Source organism: Pseudorasbora parva, chromosome 24, assembly GCF_024679245.1.
Source record: "Pseudorasbora parva isolate DD20220531a chromosome 24, ASM2467924v1, whole genome shotgun sequence".
Taxonomy (NCBI): domain Eukaryota; kingdom Metazoa; phylum Chordata; class Actinopteri; order Cypriniformes; family Gobionidae; genus Pseudorasbora; species Pseudorasbora parva.
The window spans coordinates 18,407,475-18,434,367 of record NC_090195.1 but is presented as its reverse complement, the minus strand read 5'-3'; the positions used below and the strand labels follow the sequence as shown (position 1 = coordinate 18,434,367).

At 38.2% G+C, this 26,893-nt stretch overlaps 1 protein-coding gene across 1 annotated transcript in view; it reads left to right on the top strand.

Moving 5' to 3' along the window:
- The window catches only part of neto1l (neuropilin (NRP) and tolloid (TLL)-like 1, like), a 142,926-nt gene that overhangs the window by 86,885 nt on the left and 29,148 nt on the right, over positions 1–26,893 (top strand). Inside the window, exons 5-6 of the mRNA XM_067434919.1 lie at positions 20,463–20,504; positions 20,604–20,731. Coding sequence (XP_067291020.1) covers positions 20,463–20,504; positions 20,604–20,731 — 170 coding nt within the window. The remainder of the gene's footprint in view (positions 1–20,462; positions 20,505–20,603; positions 20,732–26,893) is intronic.

Below are 26,893 nucleotides of genomic sequence, written 5' to 3'. Positions count from 1 at the left end.
AATTGATCTTATCAGGAGTTGTTTGCTGCACATTTACCCAGAGCATTCTGCGAACTCAATCCTGATGCATTGACTCGCTAAATTGGGCAAGATTAAATGTTTTGATTAGAGTTGGAGAGTGGGCAGAGAGAAAGGAGGAATGATGCACTTAATTGTCTGTTATAAGCATTTTTGGCCACTATAAAAAGACAACAGAAAGCTGGTTGGTCTAATTCATTGAAGCTGAAGCTGATTTCAATAATGCTTCTTCATGGCATTTAAATAAAGGAAATTTGAGTGGGAAAGAGCTCTTTTCACTGTTTTGCCAGTGATTCATAAGTAACAATGAATAGCGTAATCTCTCCCCGCTGATTCCTCCAGCGGTGCTGCTTACCAGCATGAGTCGTTGCTGTTCACTGTAAATAATCATTAATCAGTATTCCTTTTCACCTTGTTGTACAGAGAAATATCGATAATGTTCTTGAAAGAAGCAAAACTGTATACAACTATATTTTTCGAAATATTTTTATACCCTGTTAAACAATTTCCAAAGTGTGATAACTTTACCGTTATGTAAAATGTAATGTAATACACCTATATGATGTAAATTAATGAAATAACAAGAGCGAGTATATATATATATATATATATATATATATATATATATATATATATATATATATATATATATATATATAATATATATATATATATATATATATATATATATATATATATATATATATATATATATATATATATATATATATATATATATATATATATATATATATATATGTTATAGTGTTATATATAATGTTAAAAAACTATATAATATATTACGGGTGTGACGAGATCTCGTGCCAAGTGCAGATAATGTTCTTGAAAGAAGCAAAACTGCATACGACTATATTTTTTAAATATTTACCTACCCCGTATATTTAATTAATTTACATCATACACTCTAAAAAAAATGCTGGGTTAAAATTTGGGTTGAAAATGGACAAACCCAGAAATTGGGTTGTTTGAATGGGTCCGTTCATTGGGTTCAAATAACCCAATTTCTGGGTTTTTCCATTTTCAACCCAACTTGGGTTGTTTTTAACCCAGCATTTTTTTGAGTGTATTTGTTTGAGCTCTGTCAAAACAATATCTGTGCTGAGAGAGCTTGTCACCTTTAGGTAATCTAAGGAGTCTTTTTGACCATTTTGATGATTTCTGAGAATGTACGGCTCATGCAGCTTGTCTATGCAAGAATCCATGAACCGATGTAAACGCTCGGCAGCACAGCGGAGTTAAGTAAGTCATGCGGTGTCCTCACTGAAGACAAACACACACACTCCGAGAGAAACCCTTCTGTTTACCAGAGCCAAGCGCGGCAGTCTTCCAGAGCAGATTAAAACCCCTTGCACAAACACTCAATTAATCAAGTCCGTTTTAAATTCCACACATCAATCCGCAAAAGAGAGTCTGACATAAGCACAGATGTTACGGTGCTAAGGGATTCTGGTACTTTAATATTTGCAAACTCTTACTAGAACACATCAGCTGCTTCTTTGAAGGTGAATCTTTATACTCCGTTTCAACTTTTCAAACAAAGGATTTGGGATTATTTTTAAGGATTAGTGGTGTTAAGCCCGTCTGTTCGGCATTTGAAGTGTGTTCATTTGTTTGTTGTTAAAGTCAGTAGAGCTCTGTATCAATAGAATGCAAATATCTGCATGCCCAACTTGATTGCATCAACAGCATGTTGCCATATTTGAAGTGAGCGAATCAGTGAAAATGAAAATCCTCTGTGGAAGTTTCAAAATGCAATCTGATGCTCTAATTACCTCTTTTCAAAATCACATTTGAGATTCATCTCTGTCCCACTCTATTACTAGAATGAAAGAGCTCTACTGTATCGTGCTGATTTATTACATGAATAGCTCAATGTGAGAAGTGTTTATTGCAGCTATCGGAAAGCATTTATTTAAACAAAACGTCAGCGTGTGAACAACTGCCTCGTCAGAGTTTCACTCTGTGCAGTTTAAAAGGTGGACTGTATCGATCGGTATGAGACACAATGTGTGTCCTCAGCTACACTCCAGGAAATAGGAATGCCGAACCGCGGGCCCTCCAGCACTTTCCTGTTAAATTAACAACTTGATCAATGACAGGGAGGACACCTATTCTCTTCTGATGAGGAGTCACTCTGTCGAAAGCAATAAAGCTGAGCCCCAGTGAGGTGTGGAATAAAATGAGCTGAGAACGTTCCCACTTCTGCTGGATGCGGTTTAATGCAGTCTAAAAGACGGTTCTTGTGGTTCTTGTTAATGTAGTGCAATTTAGGTGTAATTTAGCAGCTGTGGATATGGATGTTGCTATCTTAAAGGGGTCCTGTTACATTTTCAACTTTCTGCAAAGGTTACACAGCACAAAGTCCACTCCAAAGGGAACTATTCTCTATGTCAGTTAACACTGACATTAGTTTCTGATCTTCTAGAAACACCTTGAGTTTTCTTCTGGGAAAATACACGTCACATCATTTAAATAATTCCTGCCTATGGGACTTGGAATAAAAGGTGTGTGTGTTTGGGGGGGCTGTTGAAACTCAAGGTTATGGTAAGGGGCATGACATTTCTGAATCACGCTTCAAGTTGTTAACCAACCATAACACTCTGCTCGAGTCCACCAATCAGAGCACACTGTGCTTTACAGAAGGCTTCATTAACGGAATCAAACAGAGCACTATGTGCATTCACACCGATCGTCGGCATTCTCATCTTATTTACTTTGAATGGCTGACGTCATGCTTTGCCAGACTGAATTGTGAATTCCATTGTGTCGTTCTACTGGCATTGCTTACGGCAGAAGTTGAAAAATGTTACACTTTTCAAGTGCCAAAGCAGGCGTCAGCCAATCAGATCCCCTATGCAAATACCCTAGCACAGACGCTAGCCAGTTGCGTTCATGCAACACCGGAAAAGTGATGTGATTGGCTGTTGTCACTGGGGATGTTAACCGATGACCGTTTGACCGATGGTTGACCGTATTCAGGTTAACTGATCAAAGTTGTCGGTAAAAAAAAAAAAAAAAAAAAAGTGATCTCTAAATTAGGCTATTATAGACAGTGGACTAAACACTACTACAGTTAGCCATCTCATTCCAAAATCTTTTTGTGTGAAGTGAACAAATCCCTCAGACTCAATTTTTCATAACTCGCCTGTTTGTACTTAATAAACCACCTAAAACATTTGGCGCGAGGTCACAGCGTTTGGGTTTGCGTGCTCACAAGGCTAAAACACTCAAGGTTAGAGCCAGGGCAGATGACAGTATGAAGCATGCATTCCGCATAAGATGGGCTAACATTCGGAAATAGAGTACACTACATAGACTACATTTCAGTGGTAACATAAGGTGTTGATCATCATCTTTCTTTATTATTGTTAGCCCTGCCTCGAACTAAAGCAGCATCTCTTCGGAGCTGTCATTTTCTTAAATGAGCCGCGGCAATGTTTCAAATGAGCTTCTAACGCTAGTCAAATGCCTTTATTTTCAACGCGATCACCTTGTACCCAAACCATTTAGAAACTAAGGCATTTGTTTGTCGATTAAAAACAAGCTCCTCAGTGCCGCCGGGACAGTGTGTGTGTGTGTGTGTGAGAGAGCGGGAGCTAGAGCGGCAGAGAGATCATAGAGAGATGCGACAGAGTTGCGAAATTGCAGCCACGGCTCGCGGCTGTTATTTCAAATAGCGCAGCAAATTTTAAACTAAACGGTTAACCGGTTTCAATTGGCTAATGAGGCTCGTGGTCGGTCAAGAAAATGTTTAGTTTTCGCCCTCCCTAGTTGTCACTAAGATGTAGGGCCGTAACCACCATAGGCACTAAGGGGTACAAGTCCCCCCCCCCCCCCCCCTAATAATTTGAAATGGCCAAACTATCCCCCTCAATATTTCATATTTCTTAATACAGTTTCTTAATACTGTTAGGATGGCAGTGTGCCTCAGTGGTCTAACAGCGCTTGCCAATGTCAGTATGATAGCCTATCAGCTCAAAGAAGCTGGGGCTTAATGTTCACTGAAGGTGAGTGTGAATTCAATTCTAATGCGACACTTTTCGTTTTTACTTTGAAAGAGTGCATACGTGGTACGATATAAGTAGCCAAACATTTCATATTTGATAACTGTTTTAAGATGGACATGTTTAAACGACTCACAGTAACAATGATGCAAACTACTCAACATTTTAATGTAATTTCGCCATTTTGAGTTGCAAATTGTCACTCTGAATGTGATGAGAGGAGACATTTTTTTTACACTTTTGACATATTAACACGAGTGTGTTTAAATGGATTACTTCTATATAGGGTATAATTAGATCTAGAACTTATTTAATCATTTTATTTTTTCTTTGTTCCTTTTAATCCATTTTAAACCTTTAATTATTTAATTTCTTTACATTCAAAAAATGTAATGATTAATAATGACCCAATGATCAAGACGGCCTTGCTAACGCTTCAGACACGCCCTCTGTCAAGCATCAACCAGCCCTGTGTAAATGCAGCGTTAGTGCATTACTGACAAACTTGGAAGAGAGGTGCAGCAAAAATGTAAAATATGTGAAAAGGAATGTTTTTTGAACATTTAAACCTAGTAGACATTTAAACCTAGTAGACCCCAAAAATGCAAATAGGTCCCTTCTGATATTGCTTTAGTTGAAAGCATGATTGTCTTTGGTAAAAGACTGTGTGATGATGAGCAGGAAATATATCACACAGTCCAAACTGTGACTCTTTGCCAAAAACACACTCTGGTAGAGCTTGGCACGGCTTTTACATTCTGATGAACTCTGAAGTAAATATCATCACTAATGGCTGTTTAGAACTGTTTTGCACCAATAGACTCTCTCTCTCTGTCTCTCTCTCGCACTTTAGCAAAGTCAGTTCTCTTTCCTAATGTGCTTCATATACTGTATGATATGTAATAACCTTTAATAATAACCTTTTTTGCAGCATGTATTCATTTTACTTTGCACAATATGAGAATTTTCCTGGATTACAAGTAACATTTTCAAGTATTAAGACACAATACACAAGGTAGAATCTGCACTTAACCTGACCTTCGACATCTCATTATTTGATCAAACTGTCTTTTAAAAAAATAAAAAATAAGGGGGAGTTAGGGGGTTGGGGGGTAAATATATTCCTGTAATGACAAAGCTGAATTTTGTAAAGAAACATTTTTTTTTTTTTTTATAATGTGCAGTAATACATTTATTTTCAGTCAAGTCTGATCTTATTCATGTGTAAAGTAAAGTGTTGAGTCTGTCTTCAAGTCAAGTCTGTTCTTAGTCAAGTCAAGTCAAGCCGAGCCAAGTCAAGTCTTTTGTTTATTTTGCATCTGTTTAGACTTTGGTATAAACTGCACTTAAGGTTCTGCAACTTGTCTCAAATGGACTGCTTGTTACAGCATTTAGTTGAAATAGAAATAATTATAATCTTGACTGTCACTTTTGATCAATTTAATGCGTCCCTGATGAATAAAAGTAATAATAATAAAAAATTCTAACTAACCCTAAACTTTTGAGTGATAATATACTGTATATGCATAACATAAATAATGTATTTAGGCACAAATAATGGAATATAGTGATCAAAATACAATATGACAGTACACTCTAAAAAATTATTGATAAAAAACAACCCAAGGTTGGGTCAAATATGGACTAACCCAGCAATTGGGTTGTTTTAACCCAGCAATTGGGTTGTCTTAAGCAAATATTTAACCCAACCACAGGATTAAAATAACCCAATTGCTGGGTTAGTCCATATTTGACCCAACATTGGGTTAAAACAACCCAACATTTTTTAGAGTGTATGCATTCAGTTTTGTACACGTTTGGCTATGTTTGTAATGGAATATAATATACTATTTTCTAGTATATAAGTATGAACTGTATACCTTCTACTGTTCTTTAAAAATGGTAAATGTAGCTTTAGGCAATTAGTCCATTGTCACATGATCATGACCATTGCATACGAGTTACCATCATCTTAAAGGCCCACTGAAGTGCCTTGAAACACGCCGCATTTCCCCTGTAACGGCTCCAGCTGTTAGCAGCTCCTCCCCTTTTTTGAAACAGCCAATAGCGTTTCTTTAATATACAGTTTGACTAGAGCGCAAGAGCGGACCTTTCTCTGTTTGGTAAAGCCAGTTTCCTTTATCACTCTTTACCATCATAATCTCCTCCATATCGCTTTGAAAAGCAGCATTCTGTGCAGAATTCAAATGGGTCGATATGTTTGTTGTCAGCGCGGACTCACGCATATGATCCGTGCTGCGCTCTCTTGTCTGTAGGCTAAATATAGACCAGAGCCGTTGGGGTGTGTGCGCTGAGGCGGTGCGTGAAACTAACGTGAAAACAGACTTTATTTGCCTCAAATGAAAGCATATTTACACTGAATCATTTCCTATCACATATATAGTGTGCTATGTGCCTTTCACCATGTAGAAATGAGTAAATGTGTGTTAACAACTGACCGATTTCAGCTGCAGCTTTAGCAGCGTAGGGGGCGGGCTTTAGATTCTAGAGAGCATTTTGATTGGACAGAAGATTTGACGAGAAAGTGAAGTCTGCGATGATGTCACCAAAATCTGAGATTCGTTTTAACAGAAGTGGGAGACTGTAAATTTTGAATGCTTATATCTCCTAAATGCAAATGTTGTCATAGTTTTGGAACATACCAGCTTATTCATAACTTTAAGGCTAACACAGTCATACTAAAAGCTAAAAAACTTACATTTTGATTTCAGTGGACCTTTAATAAAAAAAAATACTTGTTTATGTTATATACATTATCACTTTTTATTTTAATTTTTGGTTCTTTTTTGTAGAATTTTTTTAATTTTATTTTTTACTTTTGGCAGTCAGATGAAATAATAATAAAATGATTTAAAAAAGATTTTTCAAACTAGGAAATAGAGGAAATTGCATTGTGGAATGTTTAGACCTACTTTGCATGCACCGTGTTCTTTTGTACAGTGCATATTTTGGCAATTGTTGTATATCATCAGGGCAATCTATGCTGAAAATGTCCATACTATACATAATATACACTGCAGGAAGAATAAGAATATGCCAGTATGCTGTTCCAAATGCCTCTTTGCGTATGAGAGAGAGTCGCATGTGTTTTTGTGTGCATGCTTGCATTTATGTGGCAGGTTGCAGCATTTGCCATCAGGCAACACTGATAAGACAGTGGAGAACTAGTCTGGCAGAGCCGAGAGAATGTGGTGCCGCCTTTAGCTGGAGATTGGCTGTTTAATTGGATTCATTCATTAGTTTGATCTACCAATTTAGCACTCTGGAAGATATTAATCAGTTGCTTATTTAAATGTCACCTGGAAGAAGCGGAAAGGGAAATGGAGTCTTTTCAGTAGCTACTCAACAATTAGATCATCTGGATTGGCTTATTGAGGCATTCCAAAGCACAGAGAGCTCTCATAACTGCCATTATGAGCACCCTGAAATTAAAAGCAATTCATACACTCTTGTATGTATCCTTTTGGGTACGAGATGGTGTTTGAATATCTGCCAATTATCCAACACCAGTTTCTTTAAAGACAGCAGGACGCTGTGCTGATGCACTCTAGAATTCTTCATCCAGAGGAATTTAAGTCAGACACAAGTTTGTAGTGCACATGTCTTGACGTTTATGTTGACTGAGAATTAAATATGTGTATTCTTAAGAGACTTGCTTCGTCGAACAGTTCACGGATCTCTTGGCAGGCACAATTTCCAAGGCTGAAGAAATATAAATCTCCTCTAGGTTGTTATGGGTAAATACTGTAATCTTCAAAAGATTATAGTCTAAGCCAGGGTTTACAAACCAATGCTGCACACAAGCACTGGGGGAATCTGAAAGTATTCTAGGAGAATCTGGAAGTATGCATACACACACACACTCACACATGCTCCCATTGATGACCAACAGGCAAGAAATGCTATATAAAAGGCTTCCTCTTAGCCAGATTATGCCTGCTTATGATACTGAGGGTGTTATTACAGAGGTCATGGTTTCATTGTGGGAGGATTTACAGCTTCCATATTGTCCTCTCATAGTGCTTTATAACGGAAAATTCTGCAGGATTTATGTTGGGTGTGAGAATTCCTCATGAATCATGACAAGTGTGTGTGGGGGGGGGGCATGTTTTTGTGACATATGAGGACACAAATGTGTATAATGACGTAGGTATTACAAGGAGAGGGTGACTTATGAGGACATTGGCCATGTCCTCACTTTTCAAAATGCTTATAAATCATACAGGATGAGGTTTTTTTAGAAAGTAAAAATGCAGAATGTTTCCTGTGATGGGTAGGTTTAGGGGCAGGGGCAGTGTAAGAGGATAGAAAATACGGTTTGTACAATATAAAAACCATTACACCTATGGAATGTCCACATATGTCATAAAAACAAATGTGTGTGTGTGCGCTTGTGTGTGCGCATGTGTGTGTGTGTGTGTGTGTGTGTGTGTGTGTGTGTGTGTGTGTGTGTGTGTGTGTGTGTGTGTGTGTGTGTGTGTGTGTGTGTGTGTGTGTGTGTGTGTGTGTGTGTGTGTGTGTGTGTGTGTACGCGCACATGCACATGAGTAGAAGTATTGCACTGTGGGGATATTTTCCTCTGTATTTATGTTGTATAAAGTAAATTAGTCGTTTTTCATTTACAGTTTTAATTAAAAAAACTGTATAAAAACAGTCCTATCATTCCAATACCTGATGCATTTGGTATCATAAATCTTTCTGGGAGCACTTGTACACTGATAACTATCTTATTTTAGCCCTTCTGTTGCTTAGTTCCCTTTCGAAGTGGAAGTTAGACACTGTGTCTGGTATTGACGCTATGGAGAATGCCATCAGTGTGACCAATGTCTGAGGCGCGTGTAAACAAAAGCCAATAATCATTAGCAGACGTCAGTCCATGATGTCACGCACCAAGGGCCTGTGAGTATAAAAGGGCACCTGAGTTGCACGTCATCAGCTCTTTGTCTTCAAGAACCGCTTTTTTGTATGTGCATGTAAGATAATCATCTGTTGGAGCATTCGACTTTCGAGGGAGCTGGATGAGCTTATTGCATAAGGGTTGCAAATCTGCTCTTGCTTGATTTTCTCCCGAGGGAGAAAAGTCTAGCGTTTGCATGGAGCACATTTGGCTCACATTTGAGCATAAGTTTGCAGTAAGAGGCTCTGTTGTTGCTTGATTCTCTGAAAGTAAGGTAAGAATTTCTAGAAGGATAAGAATCTAGCACTTCCATGGAGCGTGTTGGGTTCTCAAGGGAGTTAAAGGCACTCGTGGTGATGCACTTGCAGTAAGAAGTTCTGTTATTGCTTTATTCTCTTTAGAAAGATAATAATCTTGCTCTTGCATGGAGTGCGTTCGGCTCTAAAGGTATTTGTAGCCAGTCATGGCGATGCATTTGCAGTAAGAGGCACTGTTATCGATTGATTCGAACGGCGAAGTGACAGAGTGGGATTGTCAGGTGTTTGTACCTCACGATTCAGACCCTGTGATGTAATGGGAATCTGTGATGAGAAGAAAGGGAAAAATGTTCTTCTCGATGCTTTGATCTCACACTCTGACCTCTTTGGTCTGTCTATGAGGCTGTCATAGAGAAGTTAGAGCTGGGGTCTCAGTCAGCAGCTTCCAGAAGATATATCCCTTTCTGGTGGTCCATGAGGGCTGGAGGTTACCTTCTTATGGTTAAGTAGAGCTATGTTGAGAAGGATAGATTCCTTCTACTTCATTTACCTCCCTCCCCAGCTACAATTGGCTTTTGAAGTATGCCCCCTTTGGATGGGGGCTCTACTATAGCCCTGGTTTTGGTAAAGAAAGTTCACATCTGTGGCATATTATGTTCCTGTGCTAAATATACAGAGTGCTAGCTAGGCTTAGGTAGAGTGTAGAGTATGTGTCAAGCCCTCACAGCCATCAGACACTGCCACGCCCACTCGTTTACCATCACCAGAATACTGAACACCTGGGCACCATCACCAGCCACCCTATATCAACCCGGCTCACCCTCACATTCACTGTCTGGTCTTGCACCGATCCAACCTCGACTATCTGTCCTTCTTCTAAGCCCTCACCTGCCATCCTCTCCGTCTCCTTCATCATCATCATCATCGTCTTCCCCTTCATCATCGTCTTCCCTTCATTATCGTCTTCACAATCATCGTCCTTCGTCTGAGTGTCACCACCCTTCTAAGTATCACCTGTGTCCGTAACCTCTGTTAATAAACTTTGCACTAACACTTATCCATCTGTGTCCTCGTCTGTGTCTGACAGTATGAGCTGCTCTCCCCCAATTACACTGGGGTCTCAGTAGGGCCAATGCTCCCATTTTTTTAGAGTGTAGCAGCATTAAAATACACTCTAAAAAACGGTGTAATATTAAAAGTGGTTGGCTTGTAATCATAGTGGAACCACTTTAAGTGCTGTATAGCACCAAATCTTGGTGATTCAGCGGTTCTCCGCCAGTTCTTTGGGGATGACCGAGATGCTATATAGTACTGTTACGATATACAGAACCTGTTAAGCCCCTGTATGGTCCTTCAGTGTTTTTTCAGCAGTTATTTTGGGCGGTAAAGGTGCTGTATAGCACCACTGCCAAACAAAGAACCTTTCATTAATCCTTATGTTACGTCCACCTGGCTCAAGGTGAAGCAACATAAGAAAAGGGGAGGCCACACATGGAACTCAATTTAACAAATAAACATTTAATAGAAAATATGTCAAAATAACAATACAAGACCTGAAGAAAATAATAAAGAAAAACAATCTGGAACTGAAGAGGAAAAGATGAACGGCCACAGTCCAACTCCGCCATTCCCTTTTGTACTTGCAGTTTTTTGACTCAAGCGCAATCACCGGTAATGCACCTCTCCTGACGCTCACTCCAGAACACGGAACAATGTGGAAAAACACTGTAGGCCGTAACACCTTATCTTGAGCAAAATAAGCATCCTGACATTCAACACAATCTATATCTTTTACGTGTTTTAGTGTTTCAAGAAACTTAAAGCACACTTTTTAAAGATTGTGCATGTGTGTACATGCTCTATACGTAATAAGGAACCTATGATTGAATCTGGAAATAAAAAAGTGAGAATTAGTTTTCAGATGCGTGGGTTTCCATTTTTATGGGTACTTTCTATAGACATAAGGATTTTTATACTGTCCAGATTGTATATTCTATCCCCTAACCCTCTGAACATAACCCTTACAGATTTTCCTCTTGGGGATTAAAAAATGTCCCCAAGGTCAAAGATTTATTGTATTGCTGCACTCTATAAAAAAATAAAATAAAAAAATAATAATAAAAAAAAAACACTCCAGGTCTCCAATTTAAAATGTTCTAGTGACTGATCACATCTACATTTTTCAGTTGGCCAAATTGAATTTCTGTGAATTAAATTGGATCAATTCACAAAATTTCAATTCGGGCAACTGAAAAATGTTAGCCTGACGTGGTCATACTCAATTCTAGTCAGAATATGAGTCTGAAACTGCTCCATTGGGCTGTGATTATGGGGCGTGTTTCAACCGAACCAGGAAATACATCAATTGGATAGACCTTCAACCAATCAGAGCAACGAAGCGACGTCAACAGAGCTCAACTGCACTGTGTTGCCAAGTCCGCGTTTTTTTCCCCGCGGGTTGTTTTCTATGTCTGCGGGTTGAAGCGACTATTATGTGATATATAGACCCATGAGTACGAATTTTAGCAGGCATCCTTGCCAAAATAACACACATTTTACCCCCAAATACCATTTTTTCCGGAGAACCCCCCGAGAAGCTATTGTTTAGGGCTAGTAGTTGGCGGGTTTGTTGTAAAAACTTGACAACCCTGTCTGAAAACCCTGTACGCGAGCTGAAATAAACAATCTTTGCCGGTGTTGTAAAAAAATAAAATAATTAAATGATACACAGAGTACCCAACATAATCATCATTTTTGAGAGAAATTGTGAAGGTGAATGCATATACAAACAAGCTCTCCGTTTGAGATTTGAACAAATATAATCCAAGCCCCTTTGATGACGTGCATGTCGTTACTGTTGATCATCTGTCTGTCATCGTCTAAAGCCCGCCCTGATGATTTCATTGGTCCGAACAGTTTCTGTTCTGAGATAATCACTCCTCTATGGAGTGATGCCAGACCGAACTGCCCGACCTAAAAAAATTGTGGGCGGGTCTAAGTTCGGCTGCCATCCAGGCTAGAAAAATTTATTAATTCACAGAATTTCAATTCGGTCAAATTAAAAATTTAGATGTGATCAGTCACTAGAAATATATTCCCTATGTATCATTGTACATAGGGAATACATGAACAACACACACACACACACACACACACACACTTGTATATACAGTATAGATGCCAACCTGAAAATTTAAAAATAATTTTCCAGCTTTTTCCCCTTTTTCCCTTTTTTTCCATTTAATTTCATAGCTGTGCAATATATTTTATCATAATTATTTTGAGACATTTGATTGTTCAGACCTTTGCTGTGAAATAATTTTTAACAAATAACAAATACAATCAGAAAACTTACCTGCTATGCAGATGTTGAAGGGAAATGTTAGATCGTCACACAAAAGAAAGCCTATATCCTTTTTACATATTCATTGTAATTTCATATCTCCAATCTCACATTTAGAGATAGGAGTGTCTCTTCTAGATGATAGATGCCTTTAGATAACCTTTAGAGGGATCCTGTATTACACAGGACTATGGCTGACGGCTGATCCCATGGGGCCTGCTGGACCTTGTGGGTTAAGTGATGCCACATCCAAATCATAAATCAGTCCAGCAACCAGCTCTCTTGACCTGAAGGTCATTGTTTCATTAACTTTCTGCCACTCTGAATTTTCCATCCATATTATCTACCCACGAATACAGTAGTCGTTGCTTCGGTGACGCACACACACACATGCACATGCACAAGTACACCCACATTTACTTTATTGCTTATGCCTTATTGATCCTCAAAGTGGTAATATTCTAACTGATCTACAGCATTCATAAATCTTGGCTGTATTTGGAAGCAGCCACAGTCTATCTTATGTTGACTGACAGCGCATTGCCCCTGGTTTACCCTCGAATAGGCGTCAGATCTCTGGCAAAAGGAATTGAACGGACAGAAGGCTGTTTTCAACTTTACAGCAGCCCATCCGCAGGGAAGAGCAGCTTTCCTTTTGCTCACGCAGTTTACGCTGTGGGTGGGTAAACAGTGTCGGTGCTTCTCTTTCACAAGATTATCAGATAAAGAATAAGGAGGATGACAGACAAGAACAATCAGAGCACACCCCTGCACTCAAGCAGCCTTTCTTTTCCTCCCTCACTAAAAGAAAGGATCCGCATCTTCTGTGTAAACCGAAATAGAGGGTGGCAGCTACCTTTGATTAAACTGAGAGCAGGAGTGTAACAGTCAGTTTGTACAACAAAACAATGGTTTATTTCCACAGTGTTGTTCTAGCTGATCGCTGTATTGCCACAGCTAAAATGTCTTAGAGGATTTCAGAGGATAAGTCAAGGAATGCTTAGATAGAGTGGCAATGTTAAGTTTGAAGACACTGGCTTTCTAGGGGGCAACTTGTTCACTTTGAATGGTCTCAGGCTTGTGGAAGCACTAATAGCTCTTCATTTTACGTGTTGCAGATACATAATGTGATAAATAAAAAAAAAGATTTCTTCAAATTTTAAGCAATAATTAAAAAAATCCATTAAGTCTAATGAAAAAATATAATCACTACTGGAGAATGAAAATGTGGTTATTAGTGCCTATTAGGTGTCTTTTACTTCTATGTACTTACATAGAAAAAATAATTGGATATATTTGGAATAATTGCATATTGTGTGTCATGTATTGCAAAACACATTTGCTTCTATTGAGATGGGATACAGGGGACAGGTTTGGTGGTATGGTTAGGTGTAAGGATGGTTTACGGGGTAAGGGAAAGGTCAGCAGCGTAATTATAGAGAAGCTGTTATTACATGCAGGTATTTTTAATATACACAGGTGAAGTGAGTAACACTGATTATCTCTTCCTCACGGCGTCTGTTAGTGGGTGGGATATGTTAAGTAGCAAGTGAACATTTGGTCCTCAAAGTTGATGTGTTAGAAGCAGGAAAAACGGCCAAATTGTGATGGCCTGATCGACTGGGTCAAAGCATCTCCAAAACTGCAGCTCTTGTGGGGTGTTCCTGGTCTGCAGTGGTCAGTATCTATCAAAATTGGTCCAAGGAAGGAAGAGTGGTGAACTGGTGATGGGCGGCTAATGCTCATTGATGCACGTGGGGAGCGAAGGCTGGCTCATGTAGCTACTCTAGCTCAGATTGCTCAAGAAGTTAATGCTGGTTTTTATAAAAAGGTGTCAGAATACAAAGTGCATTGCAGTTTGTTGTGTATGGGGCTCCGTAGCCGCAGACCAGTCAGGGTGCCCATGCTGACCCCTGTCCACTGCCGAAAGCACAGACAGCATGTGAGCATCAGAACTGGACCACTCAATGGAAAATGGTGGCCTGGTCTGATCAATCACGTTTTCTTTTACATCCCATGGATGGCCGGGTGCGTGTGCGTCGATTACCTGGGGAACACATGGCACCATGATGCACTATGGGAAGAAGGCAAGCCTGGATTGGCAGTGTGATGCTTTGGGCAACGTTCTGCTGGGAAACCTTGGGTCCTGCCATCAATGTGGATGTTACTTTGACATGTACTACCTTCCTAAGCATTGTTGCAGACCATGTACACCCGCTCATGGAAAGGTGTTTCCTTATTTAACCTGCCATTTTATCTAATTTCTGCCTATTCATCTCTTTTGATATGATGGTTCTCTCTTTCACACTCTGTGATGTAACTCTATTTCTTAATGTAATCTTCCTCATTCTCTCTTTTTATCCTCAAATCCTGACCTGAATCATCAGTGCAGATGTTAAGCAGCATGTGTAATGTGTGAAATGTTAAACAAAGATGGGTTGCACAGAACCCATCACAAGAAATTTGCATGCTAACTAGCCATACCTTGACCCTTTGACCAAATGATTAAAGACAATGTGGGCAACACTGGCACACAAACATTAGCCAATCACAAAAGAGATCATTGGTATAGAAGTCTTGAAGATAGTAATGCAACTAAACTAGAACTTTTTTTGTTGTAAGAAACTTGACTCACTTAATGGCATATATTGCAAGTGGACTTGCAACACAGTGAAAAAGTATAGCTTAAATATCTTGTTGCATATCCTACAAATTGTCTCAAATTGCCACATGTTCGTGTTCCAAAATAGGAGTGAATATGTCATAATAGTGATGGGTGTCCTCTGCGATCACACACAGTGACCCACATAAGTGCTCACAGGAGGGTGAAATTAGAATGAGAGAAATAAATCAGGCATTTTTAGCAGATCAATCCACAAATCAATCAGCCTCTTATGTAAAGTTGACTAAGGTACAATCCAATCCTCTCTTAAAGGGGGGGTGAAACACTCAGTTTCAGTCAATCTCATGTCAATCTTGAGTACCTATAGAGTAGTATTGCACCCTTCATATCTCCGGAAAGTCTTTAGTTTTATTATATTCATAAAAGAAATATAGGCTGTACCGAGTCTTTCCGGAAAAAAAACGAGCGCCTGGAGGCGTATTGTGTAGGCGGGCCTAAAGAATGACGATCACGCACAAAGCGGTGACGTCCTCAAGCGTGGATAAGAAAACGCTACCCAGATTCAACTAATACATATATGATCCAGAATCAGATCCAGAGGATGAAATAAATTGAACAGGAGAAGCAACAACATCAGGACGTCTCTGTGGTATGTACTGTATTTAGTGGCCTGTCAACATTTGTGTGTGTTTACTCACAGTTTATGAGGACATGATTCGGTTTATGGACTATTGTATGCGACTAAACCTTAGCAGTAGCAAGCAAAACGGTTTTGCACGTCAGACTAGTGTAACGTTATACAGAGAACAGCAATGGAGTAACCGCTAGCGCATTTGAATGATGAAGCACGCTTTGTGAGAACGCTAGGTTTATGTTTGGGTGGTTTTACTGACACCTATAGTGGTCAGCTAAACAAATGTATTCAGACACACACTATAGATTGCATGCTCCATTTATAAATTAACTATACACGATTGTTTTGTTTACTGGTGTTTACTCACGTGACGATAGCCAACAACATAGACATTTGAAGCAGTTTAACTCACCGCCTGTTTCCAAAGCATGACCGTGAACCTTTATCGCTGAGACCACTCCGTCAAAAACACACTTCTTTTGTATGATTTGGTGAAGTCCTGTGAAAGCATGGACGGTGGAGATCCGCGATGTTGTGAAGCTTCCCGTCATTTCCGCGTTCAAATCGGTTCAAATGCAGCGCTGCCTTCCCGGAATGCTGTGCTGAAGCGTTGAAGACGCTTGATGTCACCCAAAGGAATAAAGTGGAGCGTGGCGCGGACTATAACGACATAAGTGTTCACAGACGACTGGATCTGCAGCTGAGAGAGTGTTTATGGAGTGTTATGCATTTTCTCTCTCGCTCTAGTCGCGCGCGCCCTACCGGGAGAAGAGCACGTACGGCCCTTCCGCTCTATCGACGTCAAGCCGACCCATACTCGAAAAAAACTCCCCGAAACTTGTGAGAAACCCAAAGGAGTATTTTTGACACAGAAATACTCCATCAAACGTCCAACATTCGTTTTTGAAACTTTGTCTATGTTTAGGATGGGAATCCAAGTCTTTAACAGTGTAAAAAGCTCAGTATACATGAAACCGCATTTCACCCCCTCTTTAACGTGTTCAGACTTATGCTTCCTATGTGTGTGTATGTGTGTCTTTTCTATGAGAAGTCATTTTCACTGAGGTACAGGTCTGTAAATGCCACCGTCTCTGTCCATGTATGAATATCAGAGCGAACGGTGGGATCACAGAGCGAAATATCACCCATACTAAATATAAGCCAATCTAATCACAGAAGGGTGAGAGTAATTAAACTGCCCACCTATTAGTTCTGCATAGCACAATGCCGCTTCTGATAGACTGTTCATTTATGTTAGGATAAAGAGTACGGCTGTATTGGAGCATGAAATTGAAGCTATTCATTTTGACATATGACAACCCACAGAAAATCTTATGTTTATTGCACACACAAAAAAAATGCTGTCTTTTTAGTGAATCAAAAAATGTAGACTGGCTCGTTTAAGTGTTTTGAATGAAGAGTTTAAAAAAAATCAAGTTATCCGTTATTTAAAACTGAAAAAATGTATGCATTTGCGCAGAGAAAATGTCTTTATATGTAGGAAACAAATAGACATTATAACTGAAATATAACCAAAATATAATTTCGATTTGAAAACATTTTTGAATCTGAATTGAATCCAATCTAATCAGGAAATCTGTATTTACAGGCCTAGTATAGTTTTCATTGCTTTTAGAGTTATATCAGCGAAATAATCAGTACTTATTACGTTGTGATTGGCAGAAAAATTGTCTACGTCTCTAAACATTGTCCTTTGTCTTTACATTGTTTCTACAATCTTCATAAAAGTTACTTCATCACTCTTGAATTAATTCTAGCGGAATTAATTATGGAGAAAAAAATATACACTTATCTGAACTTAAAAACTAAATTACCAGTGATTGGTTGCTTTACATGTCAATTGGACAGTCTAAGTGTGCAGTTCTAGATCAGAATAAGCAGTGAAGACCACATTTTTTAAAGTTTGGCTATATGAGACTATATTGTTGGAAATACAATAATGTCTTGCACATTAGGCATTCTGCTCTTAACCACTATTGTTAGACTGAGTATAGTATTTTCAATAAATATGGCTCTCCAGAGTCTGTGGAGTAGGATATGTACTTTTTTAAATTGAAGTGCATTTGAAAGTAAAGAAATTCAACTCAGAAAAGAGAATTGAGACCACTGGGAGCTGAGGATATTTTACTGAATGTGTGGTTACATAATGATTCTCCACAGCAGGTTAAAAAGTCTAAGTTGTTCTTTAACGTTTGAATTTATTTAAGGACAGCAGGTTGGATCAATACAATTTAGATTATGCTTTCCATTATTATTTGTTCAGACTGAAGTATTTTTTTAAAGTGGTGCAGAGAGAGCATAGACCCACATCAAGATGTTTGGTCTGGAAACTCACCACTGGCAGGGCTCAGTCCGAGGGGCGGGATAAACGGTTTTCTTTCAAACTCCCTCTGCACGTGATAGGATAGCGCTACAACCAACCAGAGCAACGAAGGTGAAGCAGAGCTCGTTGATAGATTAAACTTTTGCCATATCCGGTTTAGGCAAAACTCTGAAAACAGCTTCCCTTTTTAAGAATGACTTCAGTGCCGTTCTTTGTTCTTCTCTCAAATAAAAGCTCAACTCCAAGTCTTCTAGAGTCACGGCCAAAGCTGATTCGAAAGAACGCCGTTCGCCGGCTTCAGTGTTTACTAGTAGCATGCAAGCGCAACTCTGCCGTCACTATGTTAAGTCCCGCCTACTGACTCTATACATGATGTGATTGGCCTGACCAGAGTTTGGTTTTTACAGCTCGGACGTGTATTGAGAGTTGCTAGACGATACTCGCGGCATATTAGATTTGCTGCCGCTAGGGTGCGTCTAGATTTCTAGGCTAGGAAGAGCATATTTGAAGGCCAAACCGAAGGCTATAGTTTCTTTCGACAAAAAGTCAATTGGATTTTTTCATTGGCTTTTTGATTAATGCAGAAAATAAGCTCTGTGACCTTAAAATGTTTAAGCAAATTAAAAAGTATTCGCAAATGAACATAACTTATATGAATAAAGGTAGGCAATAAAAAATCTCTATCACATTCCCATGTCTTCAATGTAGCATGATTAAGTTTCCAACAACTCTTTCAATCTCTTTAAAATGAATACAGATTGTTTAAAAGAATTATGAATGCATGTATTATATTTATATTACTATTTGTCAATTCAAATTATATATGAACATATATAAATTCAAGGTGATTATAATTCATATAATATAAATATAATAAATAATTAGCACCAAATGATACACAATTTTCTTTCAAACGTTTTTTCAATATAAACTTCTTTAATTTGGAATGAGAGAGATACAGGGGTGTTGCTTTTTTGCATCTTTACTTGCTGCTGATTGGTCCAGTTTGGGTTTGCGATCTCAAACCCAGAATTAAACCTGCTCCAGAGCAGGTTAGCTGTGTAGTGTGAGTTACCATGGTGATAAACACTGATAAAAACCAATCCACCTTCTTGAGCACGAGAAACCAGAGTTTGCTCACACTAATCTCGAACTTACCTGGGTTAACAACTGAAACAGCTTTGTGCAACAGGCACTGCACTACTGTTCACTCTACTGTTTCTCACAATAAACGTGTTCACTTTACCCTCTGTCTCCGTAGCCTCTGTACCATAACACCTGGTTGTTTTTGGTGGATGTTTTTGTGGCAGACTGATACCTATAACCACAGTTTTAGTACAGATACCATGGTAAAATATTAAGAAAATGGTTATTGTAGTTAAACCACGGTAACCACAAAATAACCATGGTTTTGCTGCAATGGCCTTTTTAAAGTAAAACCAGGGTTAATTTTCTTAATGGCTGGTTTATGGGTTTTAGGACTTATTCCTACACTGTCAGAAAAAAAGTGTACAGTGCTGTCACTAGGGCGGTACCCAAGATACAAAAGTGAAAATGTTTATCTTTGATGTTAAAGATGTTAATCTTTATAGCTTTCTCACCCCTTAATGGTATATATTAGTACCTTAAAAGGTACATATCACGACTTTAAGAGTGTGAATTAGTACCTTAAAGGTACATAGTAGTACCTTTTAAGGTTTTGTACCTTAGGGTGACAGTGACAGCAATGTACCTTTTTTTTTGACAGTGCACAATACCTTGCAAGACTTCACATTCCAGCTCAGTAGGTGGCGATAATCAACCTGTTAGCTTGTGAAAATGGAAATAAAGTTAGTTAAATGTATTACATGGATATTAGATGAGATATTGGATGATCTTTTGGTAGAACTAATTACCATGATTACAAACAAACGCTCTTCTCCTCAAATACACACTTTTCTCTATAGGTGGTCTCAAAGCCCCTCCATTACAGACAACTTCCAAAACATGTCTACATTTTTTTCACAAGCCTCTATAGAGCAGTGAAATTAGAAATATACTAGAAGATATTGCTAAAGCAGTCTAATCTCTATTTATTGTACGCTTCCTTGCTGCTCAAACTGCAGCTCTGCATCATTTTTGAAACTTCAACTGTGAGATTTCAAACACTTATTAAAGCTATTAAACAGTTCACAAACCTTATTGATCAATCTCAGTGTACGCGTTGATTGCGCATTGAATGGCTCAGTTGATATAACGCCACACAATATTTATGGTTATCTGAATTATATTAAATATCTTATTTTCTTTCTTCTTTCCAGATCCTGACTTTAAAGACCTAGGAGTCCCCAAACCTCTTCCCTGTGGGTATTATTCATTCATTTAAAAGCGCCCTACATATGAATATATCTAATGGCTGTTCATTTTCCGCAATCTGTCTTCTTATGTCTCTTCCGCTGCAGTTTGTGAATTTGAGATGGGAGGACCTGAAGGCATCATTGAATCGCAGCAGATCACCAAAGACGGCAAAGCCTTGCAGACCGAGGCGGTGGACTGCAAGTGGTACATCCGTGCCCCTCCTCGCTCCAAGGTCAGTCCCCCGCAGTCAGGCCCCGTCCCAACTTCCCCCGCTCACGTCTAATAACTCCCCGGTTGTTTCCCTGTTGTCGTTGTGTTACCCAGCCTGCCATATTTCTGACATATGACAGCTTGTATCTGCCTCAAGCTGTGCACTAACCGCCTAACACACTTCAGCATTTGGATTCCTGTTTTGAAGTCGTTTGCATTATGTGGCCATTGTGAAAACATCTTGGGGCGAATTTGTATGCGGTTAGGTCGGTGGAATTCTGTTGAGGATAAAAATGTGCAAACATTTTGGGAGTAGGACATGCAGCAGAGTGAGCTCTTGCAGGGCTGCCATTGTTTATATGGCTGATGAGAATCTAAGAAAAAGTGTCCATGTGGAAACGGTCAGGTATTCCAGTTTATATGGGGTCAGATTTGTTTTTATAATTGAGGTGCTGTTGCCAGCGGAGCAGTTTACAGCTGCCCTGGTCTCACTACACTATTAAAATGATAGATTCCGTATTGGCATCTATGGTTCCATAAAGAACCTTTAAAATTAATAGAACCTTTCCATTCGATAAAATGTTCTTTATAATTGAAAAAGGGTCTTACATTTTTTTAAGTGTCACACTAAGAAAAACAATAAGATTTTGTAAAAGTGTATATGCTTTGCTTTAGCCTTTTTCCATTTTTATGGTACAGTTGGACTGCTAAAACATCAAAAAATAAGTACAATGTACTTACTGTGTTCAAATTGTATTGCAAAACCCTTTTGCTGATATTGAGGTGGGATACAGGTAGAGCTAGGGACAGGTGTGGTGATGTGGGTCAGTTTAAGGGTAGGGTTAGGTGTAAGGGAAATGTCAAAAGTGTAATTACAAATGTAACTACAGAAATGTAAGTACAATGTAAAAACATGTATGTACACAATAAGTGCATTGTATAAAATTATTAATTACAGTGTTAGTACATAGTAGTTAAGGCCACCTAATATAAAGTGGGTCCAGATATTTTATTACATGACTGTCTGTATTCATCAATTCTGACTGGTCAGTTGCATAATTAAACAGTATAATTAACGGTTGTCTCAGGCAACCAATCAAAAAGTTTGCCAGTAAGTCTCTTATGATCACCAAGGGTGCATTTATATATGATTTATATGATATGATTTATATATGATACAAAATAAAGTAAAATATTGTGAATATTTTTATAATTTAAAATAAAGTTTTCTATTGTAAAATATTTTACATTTAAAAAAAAAAGTTTTTAATTCAGCAGCCATTTCTTCAGTCTTCAGTGCCATATGATTTTTCAAAATTCATTTGCAATTATTATCAACATTGACAATATATATATATATATATATATATATATATATATATATATATATATATATATATATATATATATTAGGGCCGGGACTCGATTAAAAAAATTAATCGAATTAATTAGAGGCTTTGTAATTAATTAATCGAAATTAATCGCATTTTAATTGCATATAAATATTTGACCTGGAACAATGAGAAGTAGCCAAATTTTTCACATGGTTTTTTAGCATACCATTGAATAATGACTGAATACATAAGCTTAATCAACAAAATATTGTTTATTTATTTCAGTCCAGCAGACCAGTGCAATGTTTGCAATTAAGTGTAGCAAAAGCATATTTGTGATATTTGAGGCTCGATGTGCTGCGGTGATATGCTAATTCCTTGTTGTATAGCAGGGGTGTCCAATCCTGCTCCTGGAGGGCCACTGTTCTGCTGAGTTTAGCTCTAACCCCAATTAAACACCTGTACCAGCTCATTAAGGTCTTATTAGGCATACTAGAAACTTTAGCAGTGTATTGAGGCAAGCTGGAGCTAAACTCTGCAGGACGTCAGTGGCCCTCCAGGACCGACTTTGGATACCTCTGTTGTATAGCTTGCACACAACCATGCTCTTGTCGACGCTTCCATCATTTCGTTTTTTAAAGCTAAATTTCCCATCCACGGGGCCAAGCAAAGCGGTCTCATCAGCTTCTTCGTTCATGTTCACTATGGTTTGTTGTTGTCATGGTTGTTGTCGTGACCATAGACAGTAAAAGAAATGGACGGGGCGTTCCCATTGACTTCTACGGCATTAAGTGATGTCAGTATAGGAGCACTCACTTCCTGATGGCTGAGCGAACTGCGCAGGCTCAGACTGAGCTTGAGGACGTAGATGTGACGTGAGCCTCCTGTCGGACAGCTGTAGGTCTTCTAGTAGATGTGGAAAGTGAAAGCTGAATCACGTTGTTTAAATATTTTCTCCCGTTGCTTTTGGCTCACTATGGGCTTCTCCCCATTCTTCCCCCTTTACTTTATCAGACTTTATGTCTCCACGTCCCCCCGACTGTCTCATAGACAGTAAAAGATTGCCTGTGAGCGTCTCCTCAGGTCTATACGGTAATTTCTCAACTGTGCGACAGAGTCGCGTTGGTTATGACGCAATCGTTAGCCTATTTTTACAAAAACAGCTTCTGCGGGCCGATAGTGTAAGATACAAGGTAATGGAGTCTTTTATGCATTGTCGTGTTTCTTTATAAATAAACAATGGACAAATGGAGTCTTTAAACGTCTCAGATGTAAAGTTATTCACTGTCAAAGTGACGCAAAAATGAATGGGAGTCAATGGGATGCTAACAGCAGGTGATGGCTTGGTTAGCAATGGCAGCCCCTAGGGGTGGAACGCTTTCCGAGTGCTAGATTACCCCCTTGGTCGTGACTCATGAGCGCTAGTTGGTGTTCCAGTATAATCGGTCCGTCAAAACTCATTCATTGAAAAACGTTCCGCGGGGCAAAAATAAGTGCGATTAATTTTTTTTTTTTTTTTTGCGTAATTAATTAACGCGTTAAAGTCCCGTAGTTAATTAATCTTAATTAACGCGTTAAAGTCCCGGCCCTAATATATATATATATAGGTATATATATATATATATATATATATATATAGGTCCTTCTCAAAAAAGTAGCATATTGTGAAAAAGTTAATTATCTTCCATAATGTAATGATAAAAATTAAGCTTTCATATATTTTAGATTCATTGCACACCATTCATTGCACACCAACTGAAATATTTCAGGTCTTTTATTGTTTTAATACTGATGATTTTGGCATACAGCTCATGAAAACCCCAAATTCCTATCTCAAAAAATTAGCATATCATGAAAAGGTTCTCTAAACTAGCTATTAATCTAATCATCTGAATCAACTAATTAACTCTAAACACCTGCAAAAGATTCCTGAGGCTTTTAAAAACTCCCAGCCTGGTTCATTACTCAAAACCGCAATCATGGGTAAGACTGCCGACCTGACTGCTGTCCAGAAGGCCATCATTGACACCCTCAAGCAAGAGGGTAAGACACAGAAAGAAATTTCTGAACGAATAGGCTGTTCCCAGAGTGCTGTATCAAGGCACCTCAGAGGGAAGTCTGTGGGAAGGGAAAAGTGTGGCAAAAAACACTGCACAACGAGAAGAGGTGACTGGACCCTGAGGAAGATTGTGGAGAAGTACCGATTCCAGACCTTGGGGGACCTGCGGAAGCAGTGGACTGAGTCTGGAGTAGAAATATCCAGAGCTACAGGTGCCGCATTCCCCAGGTCAAGCCACTTTGGGCTACAGAGAAGCAGCTGCAGAAGCGCCTGACCTGGGCTACAGAGAAGCAGCACTGGACTGTTGCTCAGTGGTCCAAAGTACTTTTTTCGGATGAAGTCTGGAGGAAGACTGGGAAGACTGTGTGTATGTGTATATATATATATATATATATATATATATATATATATATACATATATACATATATACATATATATATATATATATATATATATATATATATATATATATATATATATATATATATATGTATATACATGTATGTATATACATACATACACATACACATATATATATATATATATATATATATATATATATATATATATATATATATATATATATATATATATATATATACATACATACATACACATACACATATATATATATATATATATATATATATATATACATACATACATACATACACTGATCAGGCATAATATTATGACCTAATATTTTGTTGGTCCCTCTTTTGCTACCAAAACATCCCTGACTCATTGAGGCATGGACTTCACTAGACCCTTGAAGGTGTGCTGTGGTATCTGGCACCAAGATGTTAGCAGCAGATAATTTAAGTCCTGTAAATTTCAAGGTAGGGCCTCCATTGATCGGACTTGTTTGTTCAGCTCATCCCACAAATAGTTGACTGGATTGATATCTGGGGAATACCATTTCCATGAAAGGTTGTACATGGTCTACAGTAGTGATCGACCGATATATCGGATTCCCGATATTTTTCCCGATATTTAAGCATTTTCCCATAATCGGGTATCGGTTTTGTAATATCGGATTTTCCGATAAATGGCGGCATCTTGTGGACGTTTTGAGAACTGCATACAAGCACACCATTAAAGGACTGCGTCTGAAGGGAGATTATAATCTCTGAAGGGATTCTTGATAATCTCTGAAGGGAGATTTCACATGCAACTTCACATGAATGAAATAAAACAGCCATGAATGAGAGCATGTTGGAAATAAAAGCGCCAAACTTATTTCTCTCTGTGTTTATTCTCAGTCGCATTCAGCCGTTCTCTCACAGAGTTGTTGCAGGCTAGATCACCATGTAAACAAGACTGACTCGTTTAAAACTCCTTAAATTATATTAACGTCTGCTATATAACATTTATATAATAAACATCTAATTAATTACAGCTCCGTGAAAATTAATTATTACGCCACGAATGAGAGCATGTTAGAGGAACAGAAGGAGTTTTCTTGAGAAAGTAAAAATGCAGAATGTTTCCTGTGATGGGTAGGTTTAGGGGCAGGGGCAGTGTAAGGGGATAGAAAATATGGTTTGTACAGTATAAAAACCATTACGCCTATGGAATGTCCCCATATGTCACAAAAACAAACGTGTGCGTGTGCGTGTGCGTGTGCGTGTGCGTGTGCGTGTGCGTGTGTGTGTGTGTGTGTGTGTGTCCTGCATATTAAATAGGGAAAATATTTTTGCATCAATAAAACACACTTCAGCTGTAACAGATGGATTTGCCAGAGTCATTAAGTTACTTGTGGAACTGATCAGTAGACATATGACTGAACACAATATATTGCCTCCATTTCCTGTATATCTTTAGATAGCGATAGTGTGGACAGGAGAGCAAAAATCTGTATTTTGCCATGGCTCTTTGATAATATTTGTGTTTAATGTGATTTATTGCTTCAGGAATTGATTTTTGTATTATCTGATGTCCTTCTAGAGACAGAAATCAAAAGCATATGCCCTTGTCCGTTTCACAACGATTAGTTTCACACAGCTATTCAAGCATTTTTATCATCCACAAGCACTGCTCAAGGGAGACTGAAAATTTCAGCACTATGACTCATGATTGCATTTGTATGAATCTGTACACAATGCTTATTATGAAGACTAAGACCTTTTTTCCCCTCCAGTTACTTCAGAGAGTGTTGATAAACCAGTGTTTATACTGTCAGTAGTATAATGGACCTCTCAAATAAAAATGATTGGAAGTATTTATAATGCTCAATGAATGGAATAGAAGTCCCACCTTTTTTATATGTATCCGAATCTAGATGTGAATTTGGTTATGAAATGCAATATATCATCTTTAAATTCTATAAATGTTATATAATAAGTATATTTGTTCAATACTTTTATTCATAAATTTACTGTAAAAAAACATGTATAACGTTACAAAACCTTATTATGTTCTTTTTAACGTACTATTTATAAAAGATTCCTGGGGGAGGGGGGGGGTAACACAGTTTACACTAAAATATTCAGCAGCACAACTGTTTTCAACATTGATAATAATAAATAAATCATATTAAATCGTGAAGACTGGAGTAATTATGCTAAAAAATAGAGTAAATTACATTTTAAACTATATTTTTTATCAAATAAATACAGTGTAAAAAGTGTTTGTTTTTTTCAAAACAATAATAACATTACCATAAACTTTTAAATGGTAGTATATGGTTTTATAAAATAGAAATATTTTATATATTTTTACAAAAAAAAGGTCAAAAGTATTTTAATGTATCATAAATGATTAGTTATATTAATATTACCATTGCACCAC